The sequence below is a fragment of the Balaenoptera physalus genome, assembly GCF_965194825.1.
Source record: "Balaenoptera physalus genome assembly, chromosome: 17".
Taxonomy (NCBI): Eukaryota; Metazoa; Chordata; class Mammalia; order Artiodactyla; family Balaenopteridae; genus Balaenoptera; species Balaenoptera physalus.
In genome coordinates this window covers 17,249,957-17,277,068 of record NC_138895.1, presented here as the reverse complement: position 1 = coordinate 17,277,068, position 27,112 = coordinate 17,249,957, and the positions used below count along the sequence as shown (strand labels likewise).

At 38.4% G+C, this 27,112-nt stretch overlaps 1 protein-coding gene across 1 annotated transcript in view; it reads left to right on the top strand.

Moving 5' to 3' along the window:
- Positions 1–27,112, top strand: part of TRPA1 (transient receptor potential cation channel subfamily A member 1) — a 77,458-nt gene that overhangs the window by 26,305 nt on the left and 24,041 nt on the right. Inside the window, exons 4-16 of the mRNA XM_082432662.1 lie at positions 1,728–1,887; positions 4,386–4,561; positions 8,546–8,653; positions 11,570–11,678; positions 11,869–12,014; positions 12,479–12,615; positions 20,408–20,456; positions 22,551–22,650; positions 23,303–23,403; positions 24,409–24,578; positions 24,665–24,829; positions 25,851–25,965; positions 26,920–27,086. Coding sequence (XP_082288788.1) covers positions 1,728–1,887; positions 4,386–4,561; positions 8,546–8,653; positions 11,570–11,678; positions 11,869–12,014; positions 12,479–12,615; positions 20,408–20,456; positions 22,551–22,650; positions 23,303–23,403; positions 24,409–24,578; positions 24,665–24,829; positions 25,851–25,965; positions 26,920–27,086 — 1,703 coding nt within the window. The remainder of the gene's footprint in view (positions 1–1,727; positions 1,888–4,385; positions 4,562–8,545; positions 8,654–11,569; positions 11,679–11,868; positions 12,015–12,478; positions 12,616–20,407; positions 20,457–22,550; positions 22,651–23,302; positions 23,404–24,408; positions 24,579–24,664; positions 24,830–25,850; positions 25,966–26,919; positions 27,087–27,112) is intronic.

The following is a 27,112-nucleotide window of genomic DNA, read 5'->3' as shown; positions in this document are numbered from 1 at the left end:
ATTTTCTATGTAAAACAGACATTTAGAATTTTCAAGTAGTTGAATAGGGAACTAGATTGTCAATTAATATAGTTATTAAGAGAGGAGGCATTGTTAATTTTAGGAAGAACAGAACACAATTTTTGATCCAAAGCATTTATAGGAGTGTAATAATAATGCAAGGCAAGATAATAGAAGCAAGTTTTTGACATTAAGGCTTTTATGAAATTTTTTTTGCTATAGTAACATTAATAACATTAAATAAAATGGTGTTTAGAGAGTTATTTGATTTTTGGTAAGTTTATTCTGTTTAGGCAATGAGCTTTTCAAGAAAAAGTCCTGTTTGGGAAGGTGTCACGTCTTGTGAGGATGAATCAAAAACAGAATGTCAGTACCTCGGAATTTCACAAGGAAGAAATGTAATGTCACCCATGATTAATCATGTTCAGTGCAGTTATACTAAAGAATATAAAGAGCATGAAGAAAAAAATCTTAGAGAAAAATAAGATGTTCTAGAAACTTCTTGCTTCTCCCCTGACATCAGTGGAAGTGAGCATCTGTTGGGAATTACACTGCTACAGGCCAGTGACGACAGCCAACGACGCCCAAAAGTTATGAAGCCTGCTCTGCAAAGTCCATTCTTATGCTCTGGAACCTTATTCTATCACACGGTTCATTCTAGGATGGGGTTTTGCCTTCAGCTTCAGTTTCTACTGTATGTGGGGTTTTTGGCGTTCATCAGTCAGCCAAGATATGTATTCCGAGCACCTCCCGTTCAAATTCTGACCTTTCCCCTTACTGTGTGCCGTTGGGCAAACAGTGTTACCTCTCAGTGTCCTGATCTCTGGCTCTGAGTAAGTACACAGTAATGCTAGCCCTTCCTGAGTGCAGAGAACAATGAGGAATGAACCTGACCTGAGTAGGCCTGGTGCAGGATCCCAGTGGTCAGAAGAGGAGGGATCGTTCATTCCTGGAGGAGAGTGGGCAGCTATTCTAGATCACTGACCAAGTGACCTAACGTGACGATTCTTTAATATGATTCTAGCTCTGTTATCTAAGGACATGTGGGATGGGAATTGACTGTCAGCACGAAGGCCAAAGAGAGGACAGTAATTTAACTTCCTGCACTTAATCCTTGAATTCAAGAAAATCTTTTTGTCTAACCAGAATCCCTCATGCTGCAGTTTTAGTACATTTCTCATCTGGCAGAGAAAATGCCTCTATGTTTTCACTCTACTTATTTTTTCTCAGCTCGCATCCCTTACACTTACTTCCAAACTCTTCTTGAGGCCTTTATTTCTACAACATATACAGGTATAGGATCAGAAAAATTGAATTATTTATTTAATGTACTTATCAATGAGCATTTGCTGTCACTTTCTATATGCCTAAGCATTTTGTGTTCTCCAGAAAAAAATATTGACTTTATCATAAGCATGAGAAATAGTTTTGGATGATAGTCTTTTTCGTTTGTTTGGTTTTTGTTTTTTTTTAATTTTTATTTTATATTGGAGTATAGTTGATTAACAATGTTATGTTAGTTTCAGGTGTACAGCAAAGTGATTCAGTTATACATATACTACATGTATCTATTCTTTTTCAAATTCTTTTCCCATTTAGGTTATTACAGAATATGGAGCAGAGTTTCCTGTACTGTACAGTAGGTTGGATGATAATCTTTTAACGATTAACTTATATTAAGTTTTACATATGCTTATTTAAGGTAACAATTTTGTATATACTTCTAGGTGGTTTTCGAGGGAAGTGCATGCGGTTTACAAAACTCTGTAAAGAAACAAAAGAGATTAAAAAACTGTGATGATGTGAATGCCTCCCCTTTGCACCATGCTGCAGAAGAAGGTCAAGTGGGTCTGATGGAGATGATCGTCAATGAATCCTCTTGTGAAGGTAGCAGAACGTTACAACGAGTACTCCGTAAATCCATCATCCCGTTAGACTCATTAGCAAGAGCGGAATAAAGTGATTCTGGAGGATAGGTTAGTTCCAGATTATAAAGGGCCTGAATATGTCACTGAGGAGTGTGCTGTTCCCTCCAGGCCAGTGCCCCTCAATCTTTTCCACTGAAATACTGCAGAGGATAGTGCAGAGATCGGGGACAGCCCCCTGCAGGTGCAGATTTTCTTTGCATTTTGATGATAGATCATAAAAATTCATGTACGTTTCATGTATTCTTGTATACCATTTTCACTGAGGTCATCGTATACTTAAATTGCTTATCGTGGAATAAAATTGAGACTCCAAGAAGATGTAACATCCTCCCCAGCCTCATACCCCCAGCCTTGTTTGAGAAACTCAACTGTGCTTGATAAGGAAGGGGGATGCCACAGAGATTTAAGCAGTGAGGTGGTGTGATAAGACCTTTATTGTTTTAGGTAATTCTGTCAATATTATGGAAGATAGATTAGAAGTGCAAGCTCAGTTAAAAAGCTATTATAGTAGTAAAAAGAAGATGAGCATCCACCAGGGTTTTGAGATTAGAATAAGGAGAAAGGGAGAGATTCAGGAGCTATTTTGCGTGTAGAGTAGACAGTGCTTGGTAAAGACGGAATATGAGGAGTAAGTGGCCAGGAGTTGGACTGACTTTGAGATTCTTAATTTAGGAATTAGGTTAATAGTCTAGTCATCCAGAAGAGAAGGCATATAAGAAAACAGAAGAAAAGTGAGTGTAAGAGTGTGAGGTGTTAATGGTTTGGGTCATACTGAGTTTAAAAGTCCCAGGGGACATCCCCTTGGAAACATTCAGTAGACTTGGAGCCTAGTATCTTGTGTCTAGTAGACTAGAAATACAGGAGGAAAGGAATAACCCCCACAGGGCCCTCGTTGCATAGGAAGTAGCTCAAGTGGTGGAGATGCATGACAGAGACCATAAGATTGCCAACAAAGGTGGCTAAAGGTAGAACACCAACGTGCAGGGTCAGAGGGCAGAGGAAAAGCCAGAAAAATTACGGTGAAGACAGTGATGGAGAAGAGATTGATGACACATGAGCCAAGGGAGAGCTGAGTTAGAAGGACCAGGTGCCACAAAGAGGTCACATAGGAAGAAGATCACAACAACCTTGCTGTTTAGAAGGCCTACCCAACCCTTGTAAAAATGATTTCTGAAAAGTGATGGAGGTAAAAGACAAATTCAAGTTATTTAATTGGTGAATGGGACTTCGTAAGTTTAGACCCCAGGTTAATTAAGTTTGGTGCTGAATGAAATGCTGAGTGGAGTGCTTTGTCTTGATCAGGCCAAATGGTCAAGAGATGTGTGTATGTCAGTTTGTGTCTGTGTGTGTGTGTGTGTGTGTGTGTGTGTGTGTGTGGTTGAGAATGAGGCACTAGAATGAATGAAAGAAGATAGTGGGGAGATAAATTTTAAAAAGGAGAGAAATGGGAAACGTGGCTGCAGCATGGTTCCAGGTATCGTACAATAGATGGTCCCCAAGTCATATTTATGAGTGAGCACTTTTCCTCCTTCTTCAGGCATAAAAATATCCTACCACCAATTACAATGGTTGATAAAGCAGTCTATTTTAGAACAGATATAAAAAAAAACCCTAAAGTATCAAAGGGCATGCTGAGCTCACAGGGTAAATAGTACAATATATTGTATTGTAGAAATATGTGGAAACCATGTGTGGCATCAAGGGGCTCAAACTCTAATTCCATTCTTTTGTTTATTTGTGGTGTGTCTTTTTTCTCATTAACATTTTTTGAACCATTGCCTACGGGCAGAATACTCCACTAAGATCTTTAAGGACATGATTTGATATTCTTCTGACAAGAACATTGCAAGGTATACATATCTTTTTCCTTCCTCCCTCACTCCCCCCTCCTTCCTTCCTTCCTTCCATCCTTCCATCCTTCCTTTCTTTCACCAAATTTGAATATGAGAAAACTGAGTTTCTAAGAGGTCAGTCAGCTTACAGAGCTCCTTACTAACTGTGTAACGTTGGCAGGATTGTGAACCTCTCTAGGCCTCATCTTTCTGAAAAACGGTCACAGTTCCTTGTGGGCTGTTGGAGGGTTGAATAAAGTAATGGTTGCGTGGAACTTCGTACAGTGCCTGGCGTAGAGGTATTGCTTTTATATAAGCTCATTGCTTTATAACCATTCCCAAATTCATACCACAGATAAAAACATGTGATAGGAAGACCTATTTCTTATGGAGTCTATAGATCGACAGCTAACTCATTTGACAAAGTCAGTGCCATATGTATGTGCATTCCCAAAGGTGTCCATTAGATGTTTTTGAGAACTGAAGCTATCTTTTAATTTTTCCTAAAGAAGGAGCAGCCTGCTACAATGGCACTTGGCACTGAGCTTTGCAGTGAATAGGCGTGCAGTAGGCAGTGAGTACGGTCCAAGCAAAATCTAACCCATGTTTTCGTGTCTTTTTCTAGTACTGAATGTGATGGATGATTATGGAAATACCCCTCTGCACTGGGCTGCAGAAAAAAACCAGGTGCAAAGTGTTAAGTTTCTTCTTCGCAAAGGAGCCAATCCAAACCTCCGAAACTGCGACATGATGGCCCCCCTGCACGTGGCTGTGCAGGGTTTATACAACGATGTGATGAAGGTAAGGCTGCAGGCGGCTCCCCAGGTACCGACCATCGTAGCGTGGGCCGGGACCCACGTCCAGCTGTGTCTGCCTGCTCCAGAAGGCCAACCTCAGCTGCCAGGGCCAACGGAATGTAATGATTTTAACGTTGGCTTTTCTTCTGACCAACTCACGATAGTGGTGATGATGATGATGACGATGAGACTAATAATAACAACAGTCTTCATTGACCAGTTCTTATGTATCAGCTACCAGCGTTTTTCCGTGTTTAAGAGCTTTCCGTGTTTTAGTTTTTTAAATCCTCCTCATTTAAAAAAAATCTATAAAGTAAGACTATTATTACCCCCATTTCATAGCTGAGGAAGCTGAGGTAGAGAGAGAATTAAATAACTTGCCTAATTAGCGCATAAGAGTTAGGTGGTGAAAGCAAGAATTAGAAATTTTTTTCTCATCTTTATGTTTTGCAAGTCAAGGCTTTACTGCTTTTACCTGGCCAATTGAATGATTAAAAGGAAGAAGGTGATGGGTGCCTCAGTGAAGACAGAAAGCATCATTATGATTTACTGTTTTTGTGAAAGTGAATGGCATGCCTTAGTGGATGGCATGTCTTTGCAGAAGACAATAATACTATTGGGAAATTTCTTCTTATTTTTTTCAAGAGAGTGGGTTTGGTCAAATAGAGGAAACCTTGGTAAATGCCTAAAGGGTATGGTTTAGGTCATGGCTTTTAAACTACATCTCAGGGTCTCACAGACACACTAGAAAACACACATGCTGACTTAAAGAGGAATGCAATTTACAAGCAGATCTTGTTCCAGAAATTCATTTCTTAGGTAGGCAATTTGGACCTTACAGTAAGTTTTCCTATAAAAGCAGTGTTGTGAATGATGACTTGGCTGTTGTGCTTGTGACCTGTCTTAGTCAGTTCGGGCTGCTATCACAGAGAACCGGAGACTGGGTGGCTTAAACAACAGTCATTTCTCACAGTTGTGGAAGCTGCATTGTCCAAGATCAAGGCACTGGCAGATCTGGTGTCTGGCGAGGGCTTGATTCCTGGTTCATAGATGGCCTTTATCTCTCTGTGTCCTCACATCGTGGAAGGGGCAAGAGAACTTTCTGGGGTTTCTTTTACAAGGGCACTAATCCCATTTGTGAGGGCTCCACTCTCATGACCTAATCACCTCCCAGATGCCCCATCTCTTAGTACCACATGGGGGATTAGTATTTCAATATACGAATTTTGAAGGACAAAAATATTCGGTTGATCACACCACACCAGTGAGATCTCAGGGGTGTCCATGAGCGCCATGCTCCCTTAGCCCAGACACCTTCCTTTCAGCTCCCTGAGTCCTTGGCTCCTTTAAGCCAGACACAGAGGGTGTGAAGGGAGCCCCGTTTCCTCTCTCCCCTTGTGCCTTGTATTTAACATTGCCGTAATTCTTAGTACAGGGTATGGTAATCAAATGTTCACATGCTTTTCTCCCCTTCTGGCTGGGTATCCTGGAAGGAAGGACTGTGTGTGACTAATCTAACATCTCCAGTCCTCAGCACTGCTGATAAATGCTGGCTCTTGAATGAATAAATGAGTAACTAGGCGTTTTGGCTGAAGGAGAAGGGGAGAGCTTAGGTATCAGTGCCTAAGAAGATGAGTCAGGGCAGCCCCTTGCAGAGGTTACTGGAAAGGCCTTTGTCAACAGGCTCTCTGTTTTTGCCAATGGCTACATTATTCATGAGCCAGATGCTACTTAAGTGTCGTCTGTGTTCGGCCACTAGTGACTGCAGGGCCCCCCAGAGATGCTGCTTGTTTCCCCAGTGAACTCTTGTGCTTCCTCTGAGGCTCTTTTCAGAAACAAATGCCCACTGACTTAATTAATCTTGGCTCCAAAAGTGTGATTTGGGAATTCAAAGGCAGGTAACAGTTGAAAGGCTGTTGTTAATTAGAAATCAGAAATCTTCAGGCTAACAAATACAGAAAGATAGGTATCACATCGAAATAGAGAAGAAAGTCTAGAAATAAGCCCATAACTGATTTATAATCTAGATGGTGGATATAACAGGTTTTCCTGGGTGACACCAGAACAAGAAAAAAAATAGGGTTATAAGGGAATTGAAATTAGTTGTCTCTCCTTTTCTTGGTCTTACCAACCATCACTTCATTGAAAAGTATTTTCAAGCCCTTCTGCTTCACCCGAGAAGAAGGAGGAGGAATTTAGGAGTGTCTCTCTGTGTGCTTGCAAACAGCAGTCCTGGGGGCCTGACTCTCCCAGTTACACCCAGGGGTCAGGCCTGTACCTCCACCAGCTCTTGCCAATTTCAATCTCCATTGTCCAGCCTTCCTCCAAACCTTCCACTGCCGCCTTGTGGTTATAAAGTAAAAAATTGCTACCCATGTGTGACCTCAAGTTCTTACACAGATACCAGTGGTGTATATAGCGTTCCCTGGGGCACACTGGACCGCGGGTTAGGGGCTGGCCTTGCTTCTCAGTAGCCTGCAGGCCTCAGTTCTTGGGGCTTAAGCTCAAAGTATCCAGTTTGAGCCTCCCGTGGGACCTCCTGGATTCTCATCAGGAGACTTCCAGAGGCCACACCTGCCAGCCTCCAGACTTGCCTGGTCATGACTGAACTTGAAGTGGGCACACAGTTTAGTTGCTCTCTCTGGGCTCCCTGCCACATACAACTTAACACAGCTTTAGGAAAGATCGTGCTAACGGCAGTGAGCAGAAACCCCCTAATAGATGCCCCAAATCTATGATCCAAGATTCTAAGAGGGCAAAGATAGAAAAACCTCTCCTTATAGACTTGGGTGGATTATTTCACAGGTGAATCCAGAGTTCGTTAAGAACAGAATGCGATGCTTCAAGTCCATAGACTGAACCGTGTGTTCTCATTTTCCTTCATCAGTAATCTCCCTGTGTATTCCTGTGGCCTAAAATTTCAGTGTAATTTTCCTTAATGAGCAGAGCTAATTAGCCAGCCTAGTTCATTTGCTGACACTCACATCAGGACACATTCTATTAACAAGGGGCTCTGTGTGCCTTTTTTTTGGTAAGTCAAGGTTTTTAGGAAACAGCATGTTTAATAAATTCTTTCTTAAACAGCTTAAGTGCAAGCACATGTTACAGTTTTATCAGAGACTTGCTGCAAAAGAAAAGGCCTCTAGTAGGCCAATTCAAAGATTTCTCCTTTGAGAGAGACATTTATGTAAGATAATTTTTGTTAGATTTAATATAAAATGAAGACTGATTCAAGATCTATAGATTCTTGGCCAATAATCAGCCTGAAGTCAACCAGGTGAGGGGGTAACAGGTCTTCAATTAAATTCCATCAGAAAAATCGCTTAACCATTTTATCAGGAATGCTCGTTTTTACATTAGCGACAAAGTTTCTGTTCCAGACTGTGTGAATTGATTGAGTTAAGCTATACCTGTGTTACATGAGACTCTTCTTTTCTCTACTGGAGAGAATGGAGTTTTAATGGACATTTCCCAAAATACTTGCAATCTGGGTAAAAGAAAAATGACTAGATGGGAAAAGGAAACCATTCCCTCCCCTCTTCGCCTCTCCCTCCCTCCCTCTCTTCTTTCTCTCTCTCTCCTCTTTCTTTACGTCCGTCACTCCTCTACCACCTGCACATTCCAAATGGCTCCACCAATTTAGTTTTGGTAGATATTAGTTAATATAGCTCACTTAATACAAGTGAGAGGTATTCAGTGAGCAATGTTAACTAGTATCTACAATTCTTAGTCTATTTCCTGTTCTACAGCTCCATGTTGCCTTAATTGACATGCTGTAGAAATTGCCATTATTTCATCTATTTGAGAAATTTACATAGTACCCACTATGTACAAGGTTTCATGCCAGATTCCATGGGAGAGTGATGAAAAAGATGACTAAGGACATGGTCCCTGGCATCCTAGAGCTTAAAATCCAGTGGAAGACAAATACCCCTATTGGGAAATGTCCATGTTAACTTTTTAACAATTATTCCCCTCTTTTATGTAGGTCTTGATTGAGCATCGCACTACTGATGTTAATCTGGAAGGAGAAAATGGAAACACAGCTCTGATCATCGCATGTTTCACAGATAATAGTGAAGCAGTGCAGCTTTTGGTTTGTACTTTAATCACATTTTTTTCTGTTTTCTTTATCCTTTAGTACAACATGAATTTTTGTTATTTACAACAGCTTTCAGTTTCTCTTCTTAGCAAAATATAAAGTGTAGACACTAGGTCAGAAAAAAAATAGTTCTATGTGTTTGGGTATATGTACACACCCCTTCAATCTTAAATGAGTCTGAGATTGCTTATCGAAGACGAATAGGAAAGCATTACAGAAAATGCGAGAAGATCGAAGTGAAAAGAAAGTATCAACAGGAAAATTTAAGGTGAAGCTGGTGGTCAGGCTAGAATACAAAATACAAAGCATAATGGCCTGTATGTTCATAAAGGTAGATCATACTTTTGACTCTGAGCTTCTGAATAGTAAAAGGAAAGATGAATATAGTCATTTGCAAACTTATCGTTGGGCCCTGAGATAAAGGCTAAGGGAAACACAGCCATGCCTGTTCCCAAGATGAGAAGAAATTGCTGCCATGGGTTCCCAGACAGGGAACCTTGAACGGTATAACGACTAAGGTCTTTAGCCACAGCCCTAAAAGCAGAGCCACGCTTCTCTCCCGTGAGATTTCTTGGGGCCAGTCCAGTCAGACTCTGGAGATACCCGTCACCATGGCTGCGTCCTGCTCCACGGAATGCCCCTTCTGAGTGTGGGACAGAGTTCCATCAAATAGCCTTCTTTTAAATATTCCTCAACCACTCGTACATTATTCAGGCCAGGTTCTATACTTTTAGCACTTGATTTTCCCTCTCCACCATCCCAGAGAGTAAATAAAATGAAATAAAAGAATTGCAGAGTATCTGTGGGATATTTCAATTTACAAATATGTTCTAACCTATTTACTAGGTATACTTGGACAAAAATACACATTCTTATAAGCTGTCATGATTGGACCAAAAAGAGAATAAAAAATAAAGTAACTAATACTCAAATAAAGAATTTAGAAAACGGGCCCCAAATAAACCAAAAGAAAAATGGAATAAAGGAATAATAAAGTTGAAAACAGAAAGTAATAATTTTGGAATTATTCATTAAATCGAGTTATTTTCTCCAAAAAAGATAATAAAACAGACATAGTATTGGCAAGTCTAACCACAATGGAAAAAGCTAAAGCACAAATCAACAAAATTAGAAATAGCAAAGGGATTTAACTGAATATGATGGGGAATTTTAAAATGGCAAAAGATCAGTATGCAATCCTATCCTAAAAATTTGAAAATGCTTTTCTTAAGGGATAAATAACTGAAAGTAAAGTGACTAAAATTTAAAGATCTGTAGGGAACCATTAAAAGTATTTTAAAAAAGCATTATTAAAGCTCTGGAACCAGCTAATATTACATGCTTTTATAGATTTTACACGTTCTTTCAAACTTTCAAGGAAAAAGTTTCCATTTTAGATAACCTTCCTATAGCACAAGAGTGAAACCATGCAGATTAATTATATGAAGCAGACATAATAGTAATTCCAAACTTGAGAGCTCCCCTGACCAAAAAAATGTAGATCAATTTCACATACAAATATAGATGCAATCTTAAAAATACTAGCAATTAACTCATTGAGATAATTAAAAGTAACACGTAATACCATGTTGGCCTTACCAGGGAATGTATGGAGAGTTCAGTATTAGGTTAGATTATAACCCATCGATTGACCCGAGTCAACAAAGCATATGATTATATCGAGCTATTTATCTTTAAATGGTTATAAAATTACCTGTATTCTTACAGATCTATAAGGAAAAGACAGCGCTCCACAGAAAATTGGCAAGGGACGCATAAAGTTTATTTAATTTCTCTAGTAATCAAAGAGAAACATGTTAAAACAGTGAGATATCATTTTCTTTAATCTCTTAAATTAGAAGGATGAAAAATCCTTACTGACTTACAGTGTTAGAGAAATTTTAATGAGTCGGGGAATTTCATTCACTGTTGCTGCGAATACTTTTTGACTCACCAATTCCAATTCTTGGAATACATCTCAAGGAGATAATTAAAGGTATCACTGATATTAACACCAGTGTTATATATAGCAGAGAAAACTGAGAAAAAATTGAAATTTAATAATAGGGATTCATTATATAAAGTTTTGTGTACCCCCAAATGGAATACGTACTTGATAAAATCACATAATTTAAGAATATTAAGTAAAATACGTTTTTAAACAGTGCGATCATATAGTATACACATAAACATTACTTTCGCAAAGAAGACAAAAGAATATTGTCTTCTAAAGTGTAAAACAATTCTCTCCCTAAAAGTGAGATTATAGGTGGTATTTGCTTCTTCACACTTTTTTGCTTTTTCAAAACCTCTTGTTTTGTGATAATGAAAGGTACTTAAAACAAAACTGAAATCCAGTGATCTGTAGAAAATGATTGTTGAAAATGGTTGATTCAGAGGTCAAGGTAATATACCATTCAGTTCTTTTAACAACGTTTTAGTAGAGAACTTTCATTAGTAAAATGTCTAATTTTCATAATTTAACATGAGTGCTGGTCTAATCATTTGTTAATTGCACAAATGAAAGGAAAATTATCTGGGAAATATCACTTTATTTGTATAAGGAATTGAGAATGGTTGTAGGAGGAATCATGATAATGTCTTTAAAAATCTCTTTAATTTCATTGAAAAATGTGTTCACTTTAGTTTGGTGGGGGATCACATTGATATTTTTGTGTCTATGTTGTTACTTCATCGTTAGAAAATATAAAGTGTCTGTAGTTCAGAATCTTAGCCTAGTTCCAAAATTACCTTCTTGCCTAGATTTCATATTATATGAAGCTTTTCTGTGTAGTTTTACATAGGCACGGAGTAGTGAAAAGGTCTGGGAGACGCATATTCTTGCCCATTCTTGTGATCTGGGCTTTAACTTGTGTCATTTGACTTCTATTGTTCTTTCTTTTCTTCCAGTTAAATAAAGGAGCTAAACCATGTAAATCAAATAAATGGGGATGCTTCCCTATTCACCAGGCTGCATTTTCAGGTGCCAAAAAATGCATGGAAATAATATTAAAGTTTGGTGAGTAAAGGCTTTCCTCCATTATATAGTGTAAAGAAACCTATTCTGGTGGATGCTATTAATTTGAGAAATATTTAATATAATTTATACCTGGGCTTTTCTGTAAGTCTGAAAGTCCTTTCTTTTTAAAAAAAAAATCCTTTTATTTCTTTATAATATTTGTTATCTTGAATTTTATTTTCTCCTAAAGGTGAGGAACACGGGCATAGCAGACTGTCTCACATTAACTTTTTGAACAATGGGAAAGCTAGCCCTCTGCACATGGCAGTTCAAAGTGGTGACTTGGAAATGATTAAAATGTGCCTGGACAGTGGTGCAGAGTTGGACCTGATGGAGGTAGTTGTTCAAATTCCACCTGATACTTTTATTGTAGAATTGTCGTGAATTATTTGCCAAAGTGCTTTACAGGTCTTTTACGATTAAATTAGATAGATATTATTTCCTGCTATTCATGTAGAAGCCAAACAAGAAACTCTCCCAAATTTTAATCTATTTAAAGAATTTTGAGAGCTACCAAAAGCAGTTGCAAACACAAATACAGATACAGTAGAGATACACTGATGATAGGAGTACTGTCAGAGCTGTCAAGAACTGTCGGATTGCAAGGAAATAAAATTGCTAGCTAGGATTTTTCTATTGATGCTTTTCAATAGATGAAACCAATTACTATTCACCATCTGAAATTCCATATTCCTTGATTTTGTTGGCCTGGGGAGAAAAAAAAAAAACAAATGAATTTAGGTTTTATCCTTAAATTGGGATGAAATATTGATTGATTCTAATATCAAAACTCTTTACAGAAAGGGAAGTGCACAGCCCTTCATTTTGCTGCCACCCAGGGAGCCACTGAGATTGTTAAACTGATGATATCTTCCTACTCTGGCAGCAGCGATATTGTTAATCAGGTGGATGGAAATCACGAGACACTGCTTCACAGGCAAGTTTCCTACCTATGATTCTGCATACAGATTTCTATTCATATGTTTAACTATACCCTGCAAGACAAAGTTAGCACTTATGGTAGCAGAGATTCTATAGTTCGAAAGAAAAGAGCAGAGATAACAAAGGTCCTGTGGTTCAGCTGGAATCTCTATGTTCCTCTGGAATCAAAGTAGAAAGTTAAATAGATTTTCATAGCATAAAATCTCCAGTGGAATATTCTGGATCAATTCTTAGTCCAGTGGCTATAGGCTCAAGATTCATTTCCTGTGTGCTCAGGAGGTGAACATACATGGCTTTTCAAGCCCTGTCTAATCTGTTTCAGTTCCTCACGTGTGTCTTATCCTCTTTCTCAGTGGAGGTGATGGAGCAGATACATATGGATGGTCCACTTTTCCCACCCTATTTCCCTTTCCACTTAGCCCCACAGTTACCCATAAATGTTCTCAAAACATACATGTAGTTTTAGGGAACGATTGCCAAGCTCAAAAGAAGATAAATATTTCTGTTGAGTTTAACAGAAGTACAAATCAGAGAAAAGCATCTGAAGCTATAGGCTTACTAGCTGCTAGGACAGGAAACAGGCAGTGTAGACGGAGAGTTCAATTCCTTGGGAAGACAAGGACTGAATGCGCCCTGTGTGAGAGAAAGAGGTGACTGAGATGAGCCTTTGCTGTCTCTCTGTCTCTGTCTCTATCACTGTCTCTCTGTGTCTCTCTCTCACACACACACACACACACGCAGAGCTGGAAGCCTGGAATGGCAGAAAAAAACTGCGATATTCTCAATAGGTAATTGAACCAAGAAATCTACAATATCCCACAGGGAAAAAGAAACTCTAGCTACCAACATAAGATCTGGTTCTAAACTGGGAAATGGGGGGGATGGTGGTGAATGTACATATTAGCAAAACCACCAGCCACAACGGGCTATGCATGAATAGAAGGGAACTCCAAGGAACTTCCACATAGGATGAGTTTGCAAATTAAAATTTAGTAGCATAAAGGAAAACATAAAATTATGACAATGAAATCAACAAAAGGATAATTTACTTCCAAAGAAATGGAATAATTGGGCAATTTACAAATAAAGTTAAAATAAGGATATTTAAAACTTTCAGAAATTTAAAGGAAGGAATGGTCGGTTATGTAAAAGTAGGTATATTAAGATAATGGATTATGGAAAACAAATTGGCATTTATGAATCAAAGATTGGTGATGAGAAAAAGATCCAGTTGGAAACCCAAGAAATGCAAAAAACAAATACTGAAATAAAACAAAGACTCAGTAGATAGATTAACCTCTACACCAGAGATTTCTCAAACTTCTGCACATTGGAATCATGTGAGGAGTTTATAAAATCCCAATGTCAGTTCATGTGCCAGATTACATCGTAATTCCTGAGGAGGGGTCTCAGGAATTTTTAAAAACTCTTTGTGATTCCAGTGTTTAACCAATTTGGAAACCTAGTGATCTGGGTATAGTTAAAATGTGTACATTTAGAATAGAGCTTTAATATACAAATATGCATAAGAATGAATTATTTTAGGATAATAGACCCATCTCCCTGACCAAAAACTGTACTTAGCCTGGTGACTAGCTAGACACATTCAACTTGGATTGGCTGAAGATTTCTTGGACCAGTTCAGTCCAATTCTGAGGAACCTAATATTGATGTATGATCCTGGAATGTCTTTCTGATAGACAGTGACCTTTGGAGTTTATCTTGAGGTTCAAAGGAAAGCTTGCTCTTTGGGCTACAGTTCCTTTTGCTAGTGTAGTGCAAAGATGTCAGTGGTCTGCAGGCCACACTTTGAGTAACAAATCTCTGGACTGGAAAGATTTAGAACAAATTGAATGGGACCTTAATGTTATTATTTATTTCCTAAAATTACTAAATACCTCTAATATCATTTATAATGCAACCTGTTGTGAATTTGGGGTGAAAATTGGCAAGCTGATTCTAAGATTTATACACAGGCATAGAGGGAACTTTCCTCAACATAATAAAGGCCATATATGACAAACCCACAGCCAACATTGTCCTCAATGGTGAAAAACTGAAACCATTTCCACTAAGATCAGGAACAAGACAAGGTTGCCCACTCTCACCACTATTATTCAACATAGTTTTGGAAGTGTTAGCCACAGCAATCAGAGAAGAAAAAGAAATAAAAGGAATCCGAATCGGAAAAGAAGATGTAAAGTTGTCACTGTTTGCAGATGACATGATACTATACATAGAGAATCCTAAAGATGCTACCAGAAAACTACTAGAGCTAATCAATGAACTGGTAAAGTAGTAGGATACAAAATTAATGCACAGAAATCTCTTGCATTCCTATACGCTAATGATGAAAAATCTGAAAGTGAAATTAAGAAAACACTCTCATTTACTATTGCAAAAAAAAGAATAAAATATCGAGGAATAAACCTACCTAAGGAGACAAAAGACCTGTATGCAGAAAATTATAGACACTGATGAAAGAAATTAAAGATGATACATCTTTAATTGCTTTGCATATATTGAAGAATCCTTGCATTCCTGGGATAAACCCCACTTGATCATAGTGTATAATCCTTTTAATGTGCTGTTGGATTCTGTTTGCTAGTATTTTGTTGAGGATTTTTGCATCTATGTTCATCAGTGATATTAGCCTGTAGTTTTCTTTCTTTGTGACATCTTTGTCTGGTTTTGGTATCAGAGTGATGGTGGCCTCATAGAATGAGTTTGGGAGTGTTCCTCCCTCTGTATATTTTGGAAGAGTTTGAGAAGGATGGGTGTTAGCTCTTCTCTAAATGTTTGATAGAATTTGCCTGTGAAGCCATCTGGTCCTGGGCTTTTGTTTGTTGGAAGATTTTTAATCACAGTTTCAATTTGAGTGCTTGTGATTGGTCTGTTCATATTTTCTATTTCTTCCTGGTTCAGTCTCGGAAGGTTGTGCATTTCTAAGAATTTGTCCATTTCTTCCAGGTTGTCCATTTTATTGGCATACAGTTGCTTGTAGTAATCTCTCATGATCCTTTGTATTTCTGTAGTGTCAGTTGTTACTTCTCCTCTTTCATTTCTGATTCTATTGATTTGAGTCTTCTCCGTTTTTTTCTTGATAAGTCTGGCTAATGGTTTATCAATTTTGTTTATCTTCTCAAAGAACCAGCTTTTAGTTTTATTGATCTTTGCTATCGTTTCCTTCATTTCTTTTTCATTTATTTCTGATCTGATTTTTATGATTTCTTTCCTTCTGCTAACTTTGGGGTTTTTTTGGTCTTCTTTCTCTAATTGCTTTAGGTGTAAGGTTAGGTTGTTTATTTGAGATGTTTCTTGTTTCTTAAGGTAGGCTTGTAAAGCTATAAACTTCCATCTTAGAACTGCTTTTGCTGCATCCCATAGGTTTTGGGTCGTGTTTTCATTGTCATTTGTTTCTAGGTATCTTTTGATTTCCTCTTTGATTTCTTCAGTGATCTCTTGGTTATTAAGTAGTGTGTTGTTTAGCCTCCATGTGTTTGTATTTCTTACAGATTTTTTCCTGTAATTGATATCTAGTCTCATAGCATTGTGGTTGGAAAAGATACTTGATATGATTTCAATTTTCTTAAATTTACCATGGCTTGATTTGTGACCCATGATATGCTCTATCCTGGAGAATGTTCCATGAGCACCTGAGAAGAATGTGTATTCTGTTGTTTTTGCATGGAATGTCCTAAAAATATCAATTAAGTCCATCTTGTTTAATGTATCATTTAAAGCTTGTGTGTCCTTATTTATTTTCATTTTGGATTATCTGTCCATTGGTGAAAGTGGGGTGTTAAAGTCCTCTACTATGATTGTGTTACTGTCGATTTCCCCTTTTATGGCTGTTAGTATTTTACTTATGTATTGAGGTGCTCCTATGTTGGGTGCATGAATATTTACAATTATTATATCTTCTTCTTGGATTGATCCCTTGATCATTATGTAGTGTCCTTCTTTGTCTCTTGTAATAGTCTTTGTTTTAAAGTCTATTTTGTCTGATATGAGAATTGCTACTCCAGCTTTCTTTTGATTTCCATTTGTATGGACTATCTTTCTCCATCCCCTCACTTTCAGTCTGTATGTGTCCCTAGGTCTGAAGTGGGTCTCTTGTAGACAGCATATATATGGGTCTTGTTTTTGTATCCATTCAGCCAGTCTATGTCTTTTGGTTGGAGCATTTAATCCATTTACATTTAAGGTAATTATCAATATGTACGTTCCTATTACCATTTTCTTAATTGTTTTGGGTTTATTTTTGTAGGTCTTTTCCTTCTCTTGTGTTTCCTGCCTAGAGAAGTTCCTTCAGCATTTGTTGTAAAGCTGGTTTGGTGGTGCTGAATTCTCTTAGCTTTTGCTTGTCTGTAAAGCTTTTAATTTCTCTGTCGAACCTGAATGAGATCCTTTCTGGGTAGAGTAATCTTGGTTGTAGGTTTTTCTCCTTCATCACTTTAAATATGTCCTGCCACTCCCTTCTGGCTTGCAGAGTTTCTGCTGAAAGATCAGCTGTTAACCTTATGGGAGTTCCCTTGTATGTTATTTTTTGTTTTTCCCTTGCTGCTTTTAATATTTTTTCTTTGTATTTAATTTTTGATAGTTTGATTAATGTGTGTCTTGGCGTGTTTCTCCTTGGATTTATCCTGTATGGGACTCTCTGTGCTTCCTGGACTTGATTAACTATTTCCTTTCCCATATTAGGGAAGTTTTCAACTATAATCTCTTCAAATATTTTCTCCCTTTCTTTTTCTCTTCTTCTTCTGGGACCCCTATAATTCGAATGTTGGTGCGTTTAATGTTGTCCCAGAGGTCTCTGAGACTGTCCTCAATTGTTTTCATTCTTTTTTCTTTATTCTGCTCTGCAGTAGTTATTTCCACTATTTTATGTCCAGGTTACTTACCCGTTCTTCTGCCTCAGTTATTCTGCTATTGTTCCCTTCTAGAGAATTTTTAATTTCATTTATTGTGTTGTTCATCACTGTTTGTTTGCTCTTTAGTTCTTCTAGGTCCTTGTTAAACTTTTCTTGTATTTTCTCCATTCTATTTCCAAGATTTTAGATCATCTTTACTATCATTATTCTGAATTCTTTTTCAGGTAGACTACCTATTTCCTCTTCATTTGTTAGGTCTGGTGGGTTTTTGCCTTGCTCCTTCATCTGCTGTGTGTTTCTCTGTCTTCTCATTTTGCTTAACTTACTGTGTTTGGGGTCTCCTTTTCGCAGGCTGCAGGTTCGTAGTTTCCATTGCTTTTGGTGTCTGTCCCCAGTGGCTAAGGTTTGCTCAGTGGGTTGTGTAGGCTTCCTGGTGGAGGGGACTGGTGCCTGTGTTCTGGTGGATGAGGGTGGATCTTGTCTTTCTGGTGGGCAGGTCCACGTCTGGTGGTGTGTTTTGGGGTGTCTGTGGCCTTATTATGATTTTAGGCAGCGTCTCTGCTAATGGATGGGGTTGTGTTTCTGTCTTGCTAGTTGTTTGGCATAGGATGTCCAGCACTGTACCTTGCTGGTCACTGAGTGGAGCTGGGTCTTGGTGTTGAGATGGAGATCTATGGGAGATTTTCACCGTTTGATACTACGTGTAGCTGGGAGGTCTCTTGTGGACCAGTGTCCTGAACTTGGCTCTCCCACCTCAGTGGCACAGCTCTGATACCTGGCTGAAGCACCAAGAGCCTGTCCTCCATACGGCTCACAATAAAAGGGAGGAAAAAAAGAAAGAAACAATGAAGAATATAAAATAAAATAAAATAAAGTAAAGTAAAATAAAATAAAGTTTTAAAATAAAAAACAATTATAAGGAAAAAAAAATTTTTTTTAAGTACAAAAAAACCCAAAAACGGACAGACAGAACCCTAGGACAAATGGTAACAGCAAAGCTATACAGACAGAATCACACACAGGAGCATAAACATACACACTCACAAAAAGAGGAAAAGGGGAAAAAAATATATGTATCGTTGCTCCCAAAGTCCACCTCCTCCATTTGGGATGATTCGTTGTCTATTCAGGTATTCAACAGATGCAGGTACATCAAGTTGATTGTGGAGCTTTAATCCGCTGCTTCTAAGGCTGCTGGGAGAGATTTCCCTTTCTCTTCTTTGTTTGCACAGCTCCTGGGGTTCAGCTTTGGATTTGGACCCGCCTCTGCATGTAGGTCGCCTGAGGGCGTCTGTTCTTCGCTCACACAGGACGGGGTTAAAGGAGCAGCTGCTTTGGGGGCTCTGGCTCACTCAGGCCGGGGGAGGGAGGGGTACGGGATGCGGTGCGAGCCTGTGACGGCAGAGGCCGGCGTGACGTTGCAGCAGCCCGAGGCGCACCGTGCGTTCTCCCGGGGTAGTTGTCCCTGGATCACAGGACCCTGGCAGTGGCGGGCTGCACAGGCTCCCGGGAGGGGTGGTGTGGAGAGTGACCTGTGCTTGCACACAGGCTTCTTGGTGGCGGCAGCAGCAGCCTTAGCGTCTCATGCCCGTCTCTGGGGTCCGCGCTGATAGCCGCGGCTTGCGCCCATCTCTGGAGCTCGTTTAGGCGGCGCTCTGAATCCCCTCTCCTTGCGCGCCGCGAAACAAAGAGGCAAGAAAAAGTCTCTTGCCTCTTCGGCAGCTGCAGACTTTTTCCCGGACTCCCTCCCGGCTAGCTGTGGTGCGCTAACCCCTTCAGGCTGTGTTCACGCCGCCAACCCCAGTCCTCTCCCTGGGATCCGACCGAAGCCCGAGCCTCAGCTCCCAGCCCCGCCCACCCCGGCGGGGGAGCAGACAAGCCTCTCGGGCTGGTGAGCGCTGCTTGGCACCGATCCTCCGTGCGGGAATCTCTCCGCTTTGCCCTCCGCACCCCTGTGGCTGCGCTCTCCTCCGTGGCTCCGAAGCTTCCCCCTCCGCCACCCGCAGTCTCCGCCCGCGAAGGGGCTTCCCAGTGCGTGGAAACCTTTCCTCCTTCACGGCTCCCTCCCACTGGTGCAGGGCCTGTCCCTATTCTTTTGTCTCTGTTTTTTCTTTTTTCTTTTGCCCTACCCAGGTACATGGGGAGTTTCTTGCCTTTTGGGAGGTCTGAGGTCTTCTGCCGGCGTTCATTAGGTGTTCTGTAGGAGTTGTTCCACGTGTAGATGTATTTCTGATGTATTTGTGGGGTGGAAGGTCATCTCTGCGTCTTACTCTTCCCCCATCTTGAAGCTCCTCCAGAAACATAGACTTTTAAATCATTAGTATTAACATTTGTTATGATGATGCTTTAATATAGATTAAAATTTTGTATTTGCTTTATTAATGAACATTATCCTTATGGCTGGTTGTGAGATGATACCAAATGACTTCAATTCTATCCATCATTTTTTTGGCTTCATAAAACTTTAGGAAAGCTAATGCTGCCTTGTTAACTTTTGCCAAAGAGGGGGCATTTTGAACCCTGCAGATAAAGTTTAGGTGTACCTTGCATGCAACTGTTGTTATTCCTCATGGTCACAGTGGTTATAGCCAGTTCCTTTGTCTTTTATTTTAAACTCTTGGACAGATTTTACTATTCACTTCAGAACATCTTCATGATGGTTTTACAAGGAGAAAATAGGTTTACAGAAAGATGAGGAAGAAAATCTTGTGATGTATTTGATCTTTCTCTATTACACTTATTTTGAAAAGTTACCCTAATCAGAATCCAATTATAGATTTGGAAGGTTTATTAACTCTCTAGCATTTTATCATGTTATTAAATGATCCTTTAAATTCACTTTCTGAATATAGTAGCTTTATTTTATATATTTATATCAATAGTTCCTTAATATGCTTATAATTCTTTTTGCAGAGCCTCATTATTTGATCACCATGAACTAGCAGACTACTTAATTTCAGTGGTAAGTATTCCATTAACAGGTTTATTTTTTATTATTATTTACAGTTGAAAGGTCATATAATTACATACTATGAATCTTCAAAAATAAACCAAATTTTGATTTCTTGCCTATCAGCAAAAAAGTTTACAAAAAGATGATTGATACATTGGCAAAAAACTTTGAAATTTTTTTTCTATTTCTTTAATTTTGTATTTCTAAGATGGATGTTCATTAAACTTATTGTGATAATCATTACGTGATGTCTGTAAGTCAAATATTTATGCCGTACACCTTAAACTTACACAGTGCTGTATGTCAATTATATCTCACTAAAACTGGAAGAAAAGGATGCTTGATACATTCACAAATAGAGTGCATTGTGTATGAATGCATAATGGTCAAACCTCATTGCCAGGAAGCTAGAAGTACCAGAGTGTACTTTTGACACCCGTATTAGTGCTTTTAGTGTGGGGAGTTGGTAGATCTATGGCAGGGAAAGCTCTTCTGTGAACCTGGGAGAGTGTCAGGCTTGGTGACTCTGTTGACCCTTCTAGAGCACAAGTGACTTTGAGGTGGAGGCAGGACAGGAAGCACATGTGACCTTCACCTTCCATTGTAATCTTCTTCCCCAGCTGCCTCAGTGCCAGCTTTCAAACAATGAGAAAGTGAAGAATTAAAAATATTGTCCAAGGTTTGTTACAAGTGAAAGCACAAGATCTTTTTCACTCTAAGAAGTGGAATCAGTCAGCTTTTGAGTTAAATTTTAGTAAGCCCTTTATACAGATGAGTCAGTGATGTATTTATTTAAGCCCCACCATATCAGTAATGACTGTAGTCCCGCTTGTAATATTTAATAGGTGTTTGTTGTCAGTAGCAGCTACTGAAATTGTGATATTTACATAGAAGAATCCCGGGAAGACTCATTATATACCATCGTTTTGTCATGCACGGTTTCCTGCAAATGCAGCCATCTCTTCACCTGCCAAGACTGTTGCAGGACTTCACTGATCACTATCATGCTTTCAAGGGGATACTGCTGCCACGGTCATCTGTATTCAGTGGGTACCAAAAGAAAAGAGTCATATTCCCAATTGGAGTTTAAGCTCTTTTTATTACCCTGGGCGAAAGATAGAATTCTTTCCATGAACTTTTTTTTTTTTTTTTTTTAAACACCCTTCCAGTCCTTCCAAAGCATTTTTTTTTTTTTTATTATTATTTTTTTAATTTTTGGCTGTGTTGGCTCTTCGTTTCTGTGCGAGGGCTTTCTCCAGTTGCGGCAAGTGGGGGCCACTCTTCATCGCGGTCCATGAACTTTTAAAAAGCTTTTGTTTCTTGTCACATCAAATATTATAACCATAACATGTAATGGTAAATATTGACTTATTCATTTAAAAAATATATATACGAAATGCGATTTTGAAATGCACATTTTCTCAAATACGTGACTAAAATTTTACTTGAGGATTTGAATGATTTCAGTTCAGTTATTTCAGTTCATCTATTTCAGATGAAGTAGAGTTTTTAAAAAGTGAACAACTGTTTTTTTCTTGAGTTATAATTGACATATAACATTATGTTAGTTTCAGGTGTACAGCGTAATGATTCAATATTTGTATGCATTGAAAAGTGACCACCACAGCAAGTCCAACTACAAAGTTTCAAAAATGTTTTCCTGTGATGACAGCTCCCAGGATCCACTCTCTTGGCAATAAAAGTGAATAATTTCTTGTGAATGCTTTTAAAATCACAAATGCAATAAACTTATAATTTTTTTCTTATGGACATTTAACAATCTTTTCTTACAGTGGGAACTAAACTAGCGCTATAGGTCAAAATTTTATGATTTCGGCAGGAGGAAGGATCTATTGCCAGATGTCAGTCAAAAGATTAACACGTGAGGAGAATTTTCGTTGTTGAAGTTATAAAAGAATGCCTTGATTTTCCCTATAATTCATACAACATTGGAATTATAGGGAAATGTCAAGCAGTCATATGCATGAGTGCTAGGAATATTTTGGACACTCTATCCCGATGAATGAACATTATTTACAGAATGCAGCGTAAGCTGATTTGTCTGTTCATAAGCTCTTTGTTGAATGACTTGTTTTATTTTAGGGAGCAGATATTGATATCACCGATTCTGAAGGACGTTCTCCACTTATGTTAGCAACTGCTTCCGCATCCTGGAATACCGTAAATTTGCTCCTCTCTAAAGGTACTAAGAGGGACTGAGGCAAGCCTTTAGAATTACTACTCAGTTTGGTTAAACATTTAGTATCCATTTATTGTGTGCCAGGCTTTGGGCCAGGTGCCATGTATACAAAGATAAATGAGATACTTCCCATGTCTAGAATAATTTTCAGTCCAGTAGGGAGCAATACTTGAAAAGATAATTTAAGAACAATAATTGATAACCTTTATAAGGGAATTATTACATCCCAGGCGTTTTGCTGAACACTTTCTCTGCATTCTCTCAGTGAATCAATCCTATGTGATGTAGGTACTATAACTGTTCCCACTTTAGATACTAACCGAGTAAGATAACAAAGAAAAGAGATACCTTCCCCTCTTCTCTCTTGATCTCTAATCTGTCTATATTTCTATTTTATGTTTTAAAAGGTGAGACCTCATATATTAATTAATGTAATAAATCACATATTCTCTACCCCCTTGTACAAACACACGCACACTATAAGGTAAACACATTTTAAACCATGTTTAGTTTTCTTACCTAAATAAAGTTTTCTGTAACTTAAATGTTGGCAAAGTTTTAAGTCAAAAATCTTTTATTTTCTTACACTGAAAATCCACCATAGGCCATGCTTTAAATAAATGAGTAGGAGTTATATTTATATTGTGCTTTTTAGGTGCCCGTGTAGACATAAAAGATAATCTTGGACATAATTTTTTGCATTTGACTGTGCAGCAACCTTATGGATTAAAAAATTTGCCACCTGAGTTTTTGCAGGTAATACATATATATGGATTTCCATAAACTGAGTTGGGTTCAACAGAGAGTAAAGTGATTTTTTTTATTATGATTTTTTATTACTTTGAAGGCTCGTTCTGGAATTTAAATTTTATTTCTAAATAAAGATGTCATATTTGAATATTTATTTATAACACAGTAGTAATTATTATGATAATGATAATAAATTACACTGGGATTGTTTTCCAAGCTATGGAGGGTTTCCGTATAGCCTCATCTATAATACATTGACTTTCCTTCACTCTTTGACCATTATGAATTGCATATCAATGGGAAAGTCAAGGACATGAGTGAATTAGCAACACTTCATCATCAATGAAGAAAAACTGCTCAACGTGCTTGTTGACAGGTTGAAAACCTTATCTCCATATTTATGTTCACCAACTGATACTTACTGAGTGACTATTAGGTGCATTTGAAGTGCATCATATTTTTGTAACAAAGAGATTTTAATATAGTCAGTGTCTTAAATAATCAAAAATATATATTTGAACATTTAAAAAAATAAAATGTTTTTGGATCTATTTAAGCTGCTCGTTTGCTTTTTATTTAATATACATATAAAAGATAGTGACGCTAATTTTAACATCGCATCCCTTTTGCCTAACAGAACACATTAGCATTAAGCTGTTAAGTGCTATTGGGGGGGCATTTTGGGGGGGAGTGAAGGGAGAGTTGAGAGGGGTGGTTCATGGTCAAATACATTTGGAAGATGCGGGTTGAAAATGTTAAATACATTTCCTCCCCTCAGGATTTTTCAGCGCCTTTAATATGGTAATGTACGTTATAGGAAGACACAGCATGCATCATCTACATTTATTTTACTGTAGTACCCTTAAGGGTATTTATATTTTTGCCCTCAAGGTGTACATATTGGCCCTTGCTGGAAAATACTATCCTACAGAATAGGTTAACATAACAGAAAAACACTATGTTAGCATCATAGCAGAGTTATATTTAGAATATCAGTTCTTTTTCCCATAGATGCGCCATATTAAAGAGCTGGTGATGGACGAAGACGACGATGGGTGTACTCCTCTACACTATGCATGTAGACAGGGGGTCCCTGTCTCTGTAAATAACCTACTTGACTTTAATGTGTCCATTCATTCCCAAAGCAAAGATAAAAAATCACCCCTGCATTTTGCAGCCAGGTAAGGGTCACTTTAAGTGACATATGAGCATGTCTTCTTTCTGTTTAATATTTGCTTTGAAAATGTCAAACTTTTTTTTTTTCAAGTTACGGGCATATCAATACCTGTCAGAGGCTCCTCCAAGACATGAGTGACACAAGGCTTTTGAATGAAGGTGACCTTCATGGAATGACTCCTCTCCACCTGGCTGCAAAAAACGGGCATGAAAAAGTCGTTCAGCTCCTTCTGAAAAAAGGTGCATTATTTCTCAGGTGAGGTTATATGATTGGAATATTTAAATGTTCTTTTTAATTGGCTCTTGCACCTAAAACAGTCGCTCACTGACCCTGAAATTAAATTGTGTCAGGATCTCACCCTTTTTTTCTGTGTCTAATTTGGAAAAAAAGGCAAGCCTTCATTGTGTTCGCATCTTGAATTTCTGCGAGAAAGGACAGACATTTCCCAAAGGGATCAAGTAAGCATCTTTGAGAGCACAAGAGGCAAGATCTCTTCAGATCCAAACTCTTAGAAAAATAAGTGGCATAAGTTAAGCATCTTCTAGCCAGGTTCTGTAAGATGATATTATTATTATTATTAGTCATAACTAGTGGCCACAAAGACTAATACCACCATCATGGAAATTTTTTGATACGATATTCAATGAAAGAATAAAGCAAGATTTAAAATAATCTGTATAAGTACATTACAGCCTTGAAAAAGAAATATGTATGAGACAGACATGCTGACTCTAGTTTCAGCCACCCCAAATATTTGATAATGTGTTTATATACTTTTATTTATTTATTTTCCTTCCAATTTTATTGAGATACAATTGACACCATATAATTTTAATGTGTACAGCATATTTACTGGACTTACATGCATCTGAAATGACTACCACAGTAAGTTTAGTGAACACCCTTAATCTCAGACAGATACCAAAAAAAGGAAAAAAATTTTTTTCCTTGTGATCAGAACTGTTAAGATTTAATCTGTTAACAACTTTAGTTTATAACATATGGCAGTGTTAATTATATTTATCACGTTGTACATTACATCCCTAGTATTTATTTATCTTATAACTAAGAGTTTGTACCTTTTAACTACCTTCATCCAATTAGGCTTGCAATTAGCTCATTTTTTAATAGATAAGTAATACGTATTTAGTTGCTAGAACTCAGATATCTCAGATATGCTTTGTTGATCATCAGACCCACCTTCAAATGGGCAGTATCCCTTCCCACCTTTCATCTGTAAAGTAAATGCACACGTTTTTTCTTACCTCTTTAACAGTGACCACAATGGCTGGACTGCTTTGCGTCACGCTGCCTTGGGAGGGTACACGCAGACCATGAAGGTCATTCTTGACATTAACATGAAGTGCACAGATTGGCTAGATGAAGAGGGGGTACGTACTGTGTTTCTCATACCTACCCCAAATCTTGGCATAGAAGAAACTTCCAACACTGCAAGAGACCTTCTTAGCTACCCTCTCCTTTCCTTACCCTATTTGTAGCCTTGTATTGAGTTCTTACTGTGCAGACCCTTAGTGAGGAAAGAGTCAAAGGGGAACAGAATAAGGAGACAATACCAAGGGATGGGTGCTAGTTGAGGACACCTGGTAAGTCTCGCAGAGGCCCGCCCATGGCCCGTGTGGATCGTTGATAAAATTTCACCATTCCCTAGTGAACCGAGGGAAATGAAGAGGCCAGGGGTAAGTTTTCCCTCAAACTAAGTGTATTTGATTTGAAAGACTGTCCTTTATTCCACTATGATGTTCTTCCTCCTTTTTTGGAGAGTGTGTATTGAAATGTACATTCTTTCACAAAATGACAGAGCTAGAGGAATGTCATTGCTTTTTAAAATGTCTTTATGTGGCAAAACTAAAGACTGGCAACCTTGTATCAATCTCTGATTTAAAAAAAAAACTTTTACAAGCCTGTGAAAACCTAAAATCTGGAAACCACTGCTCTACTAGATGATAAATCTCCCTGAAGTATTTTCTTCTGTGTTCAATATCCGTATTCTGAAAGCTTGTCCTCTGTCCTTGTGGAATCATCCCACTGCAAAAAAGAAGCAAAACAAACTGCTTGGAATTCACATATGCGCACACACACTCCCACCCTCACCCTACACACACACACACACACACACACACACACACACACAATTTGTACTATGAACTCATTATTTTGAAGCTTGATTCTGAAGGCCAGTTTTAAATTTTGTGTATTTGGTATTAAATAGCTAGTTTTGTTAATAATTTCTTTCGAGCAATTCAACAATGAAACAAAGCAATAAAACAGCCAAAGGCTGAGTAGCCACTGTCACCAGATATTCCGTGTTCTGTTTTCTCTGAAAGAATACCGCGCTTCACTTTGCGGCAAGGGAGGGCCACGCCAAAGCCGTCGCGCTGCTCTTGAGGTACGATGCCGACATCGTCCTGAACAAGCAGCAGGCCTCCTTCCTGCACACTGCTATTCACAATAAGAGAAAGGAGGTGGTTCTCACGACCGTCAGGAACAAAAGGTACGTGGCTGTCCTGTCCACCATTG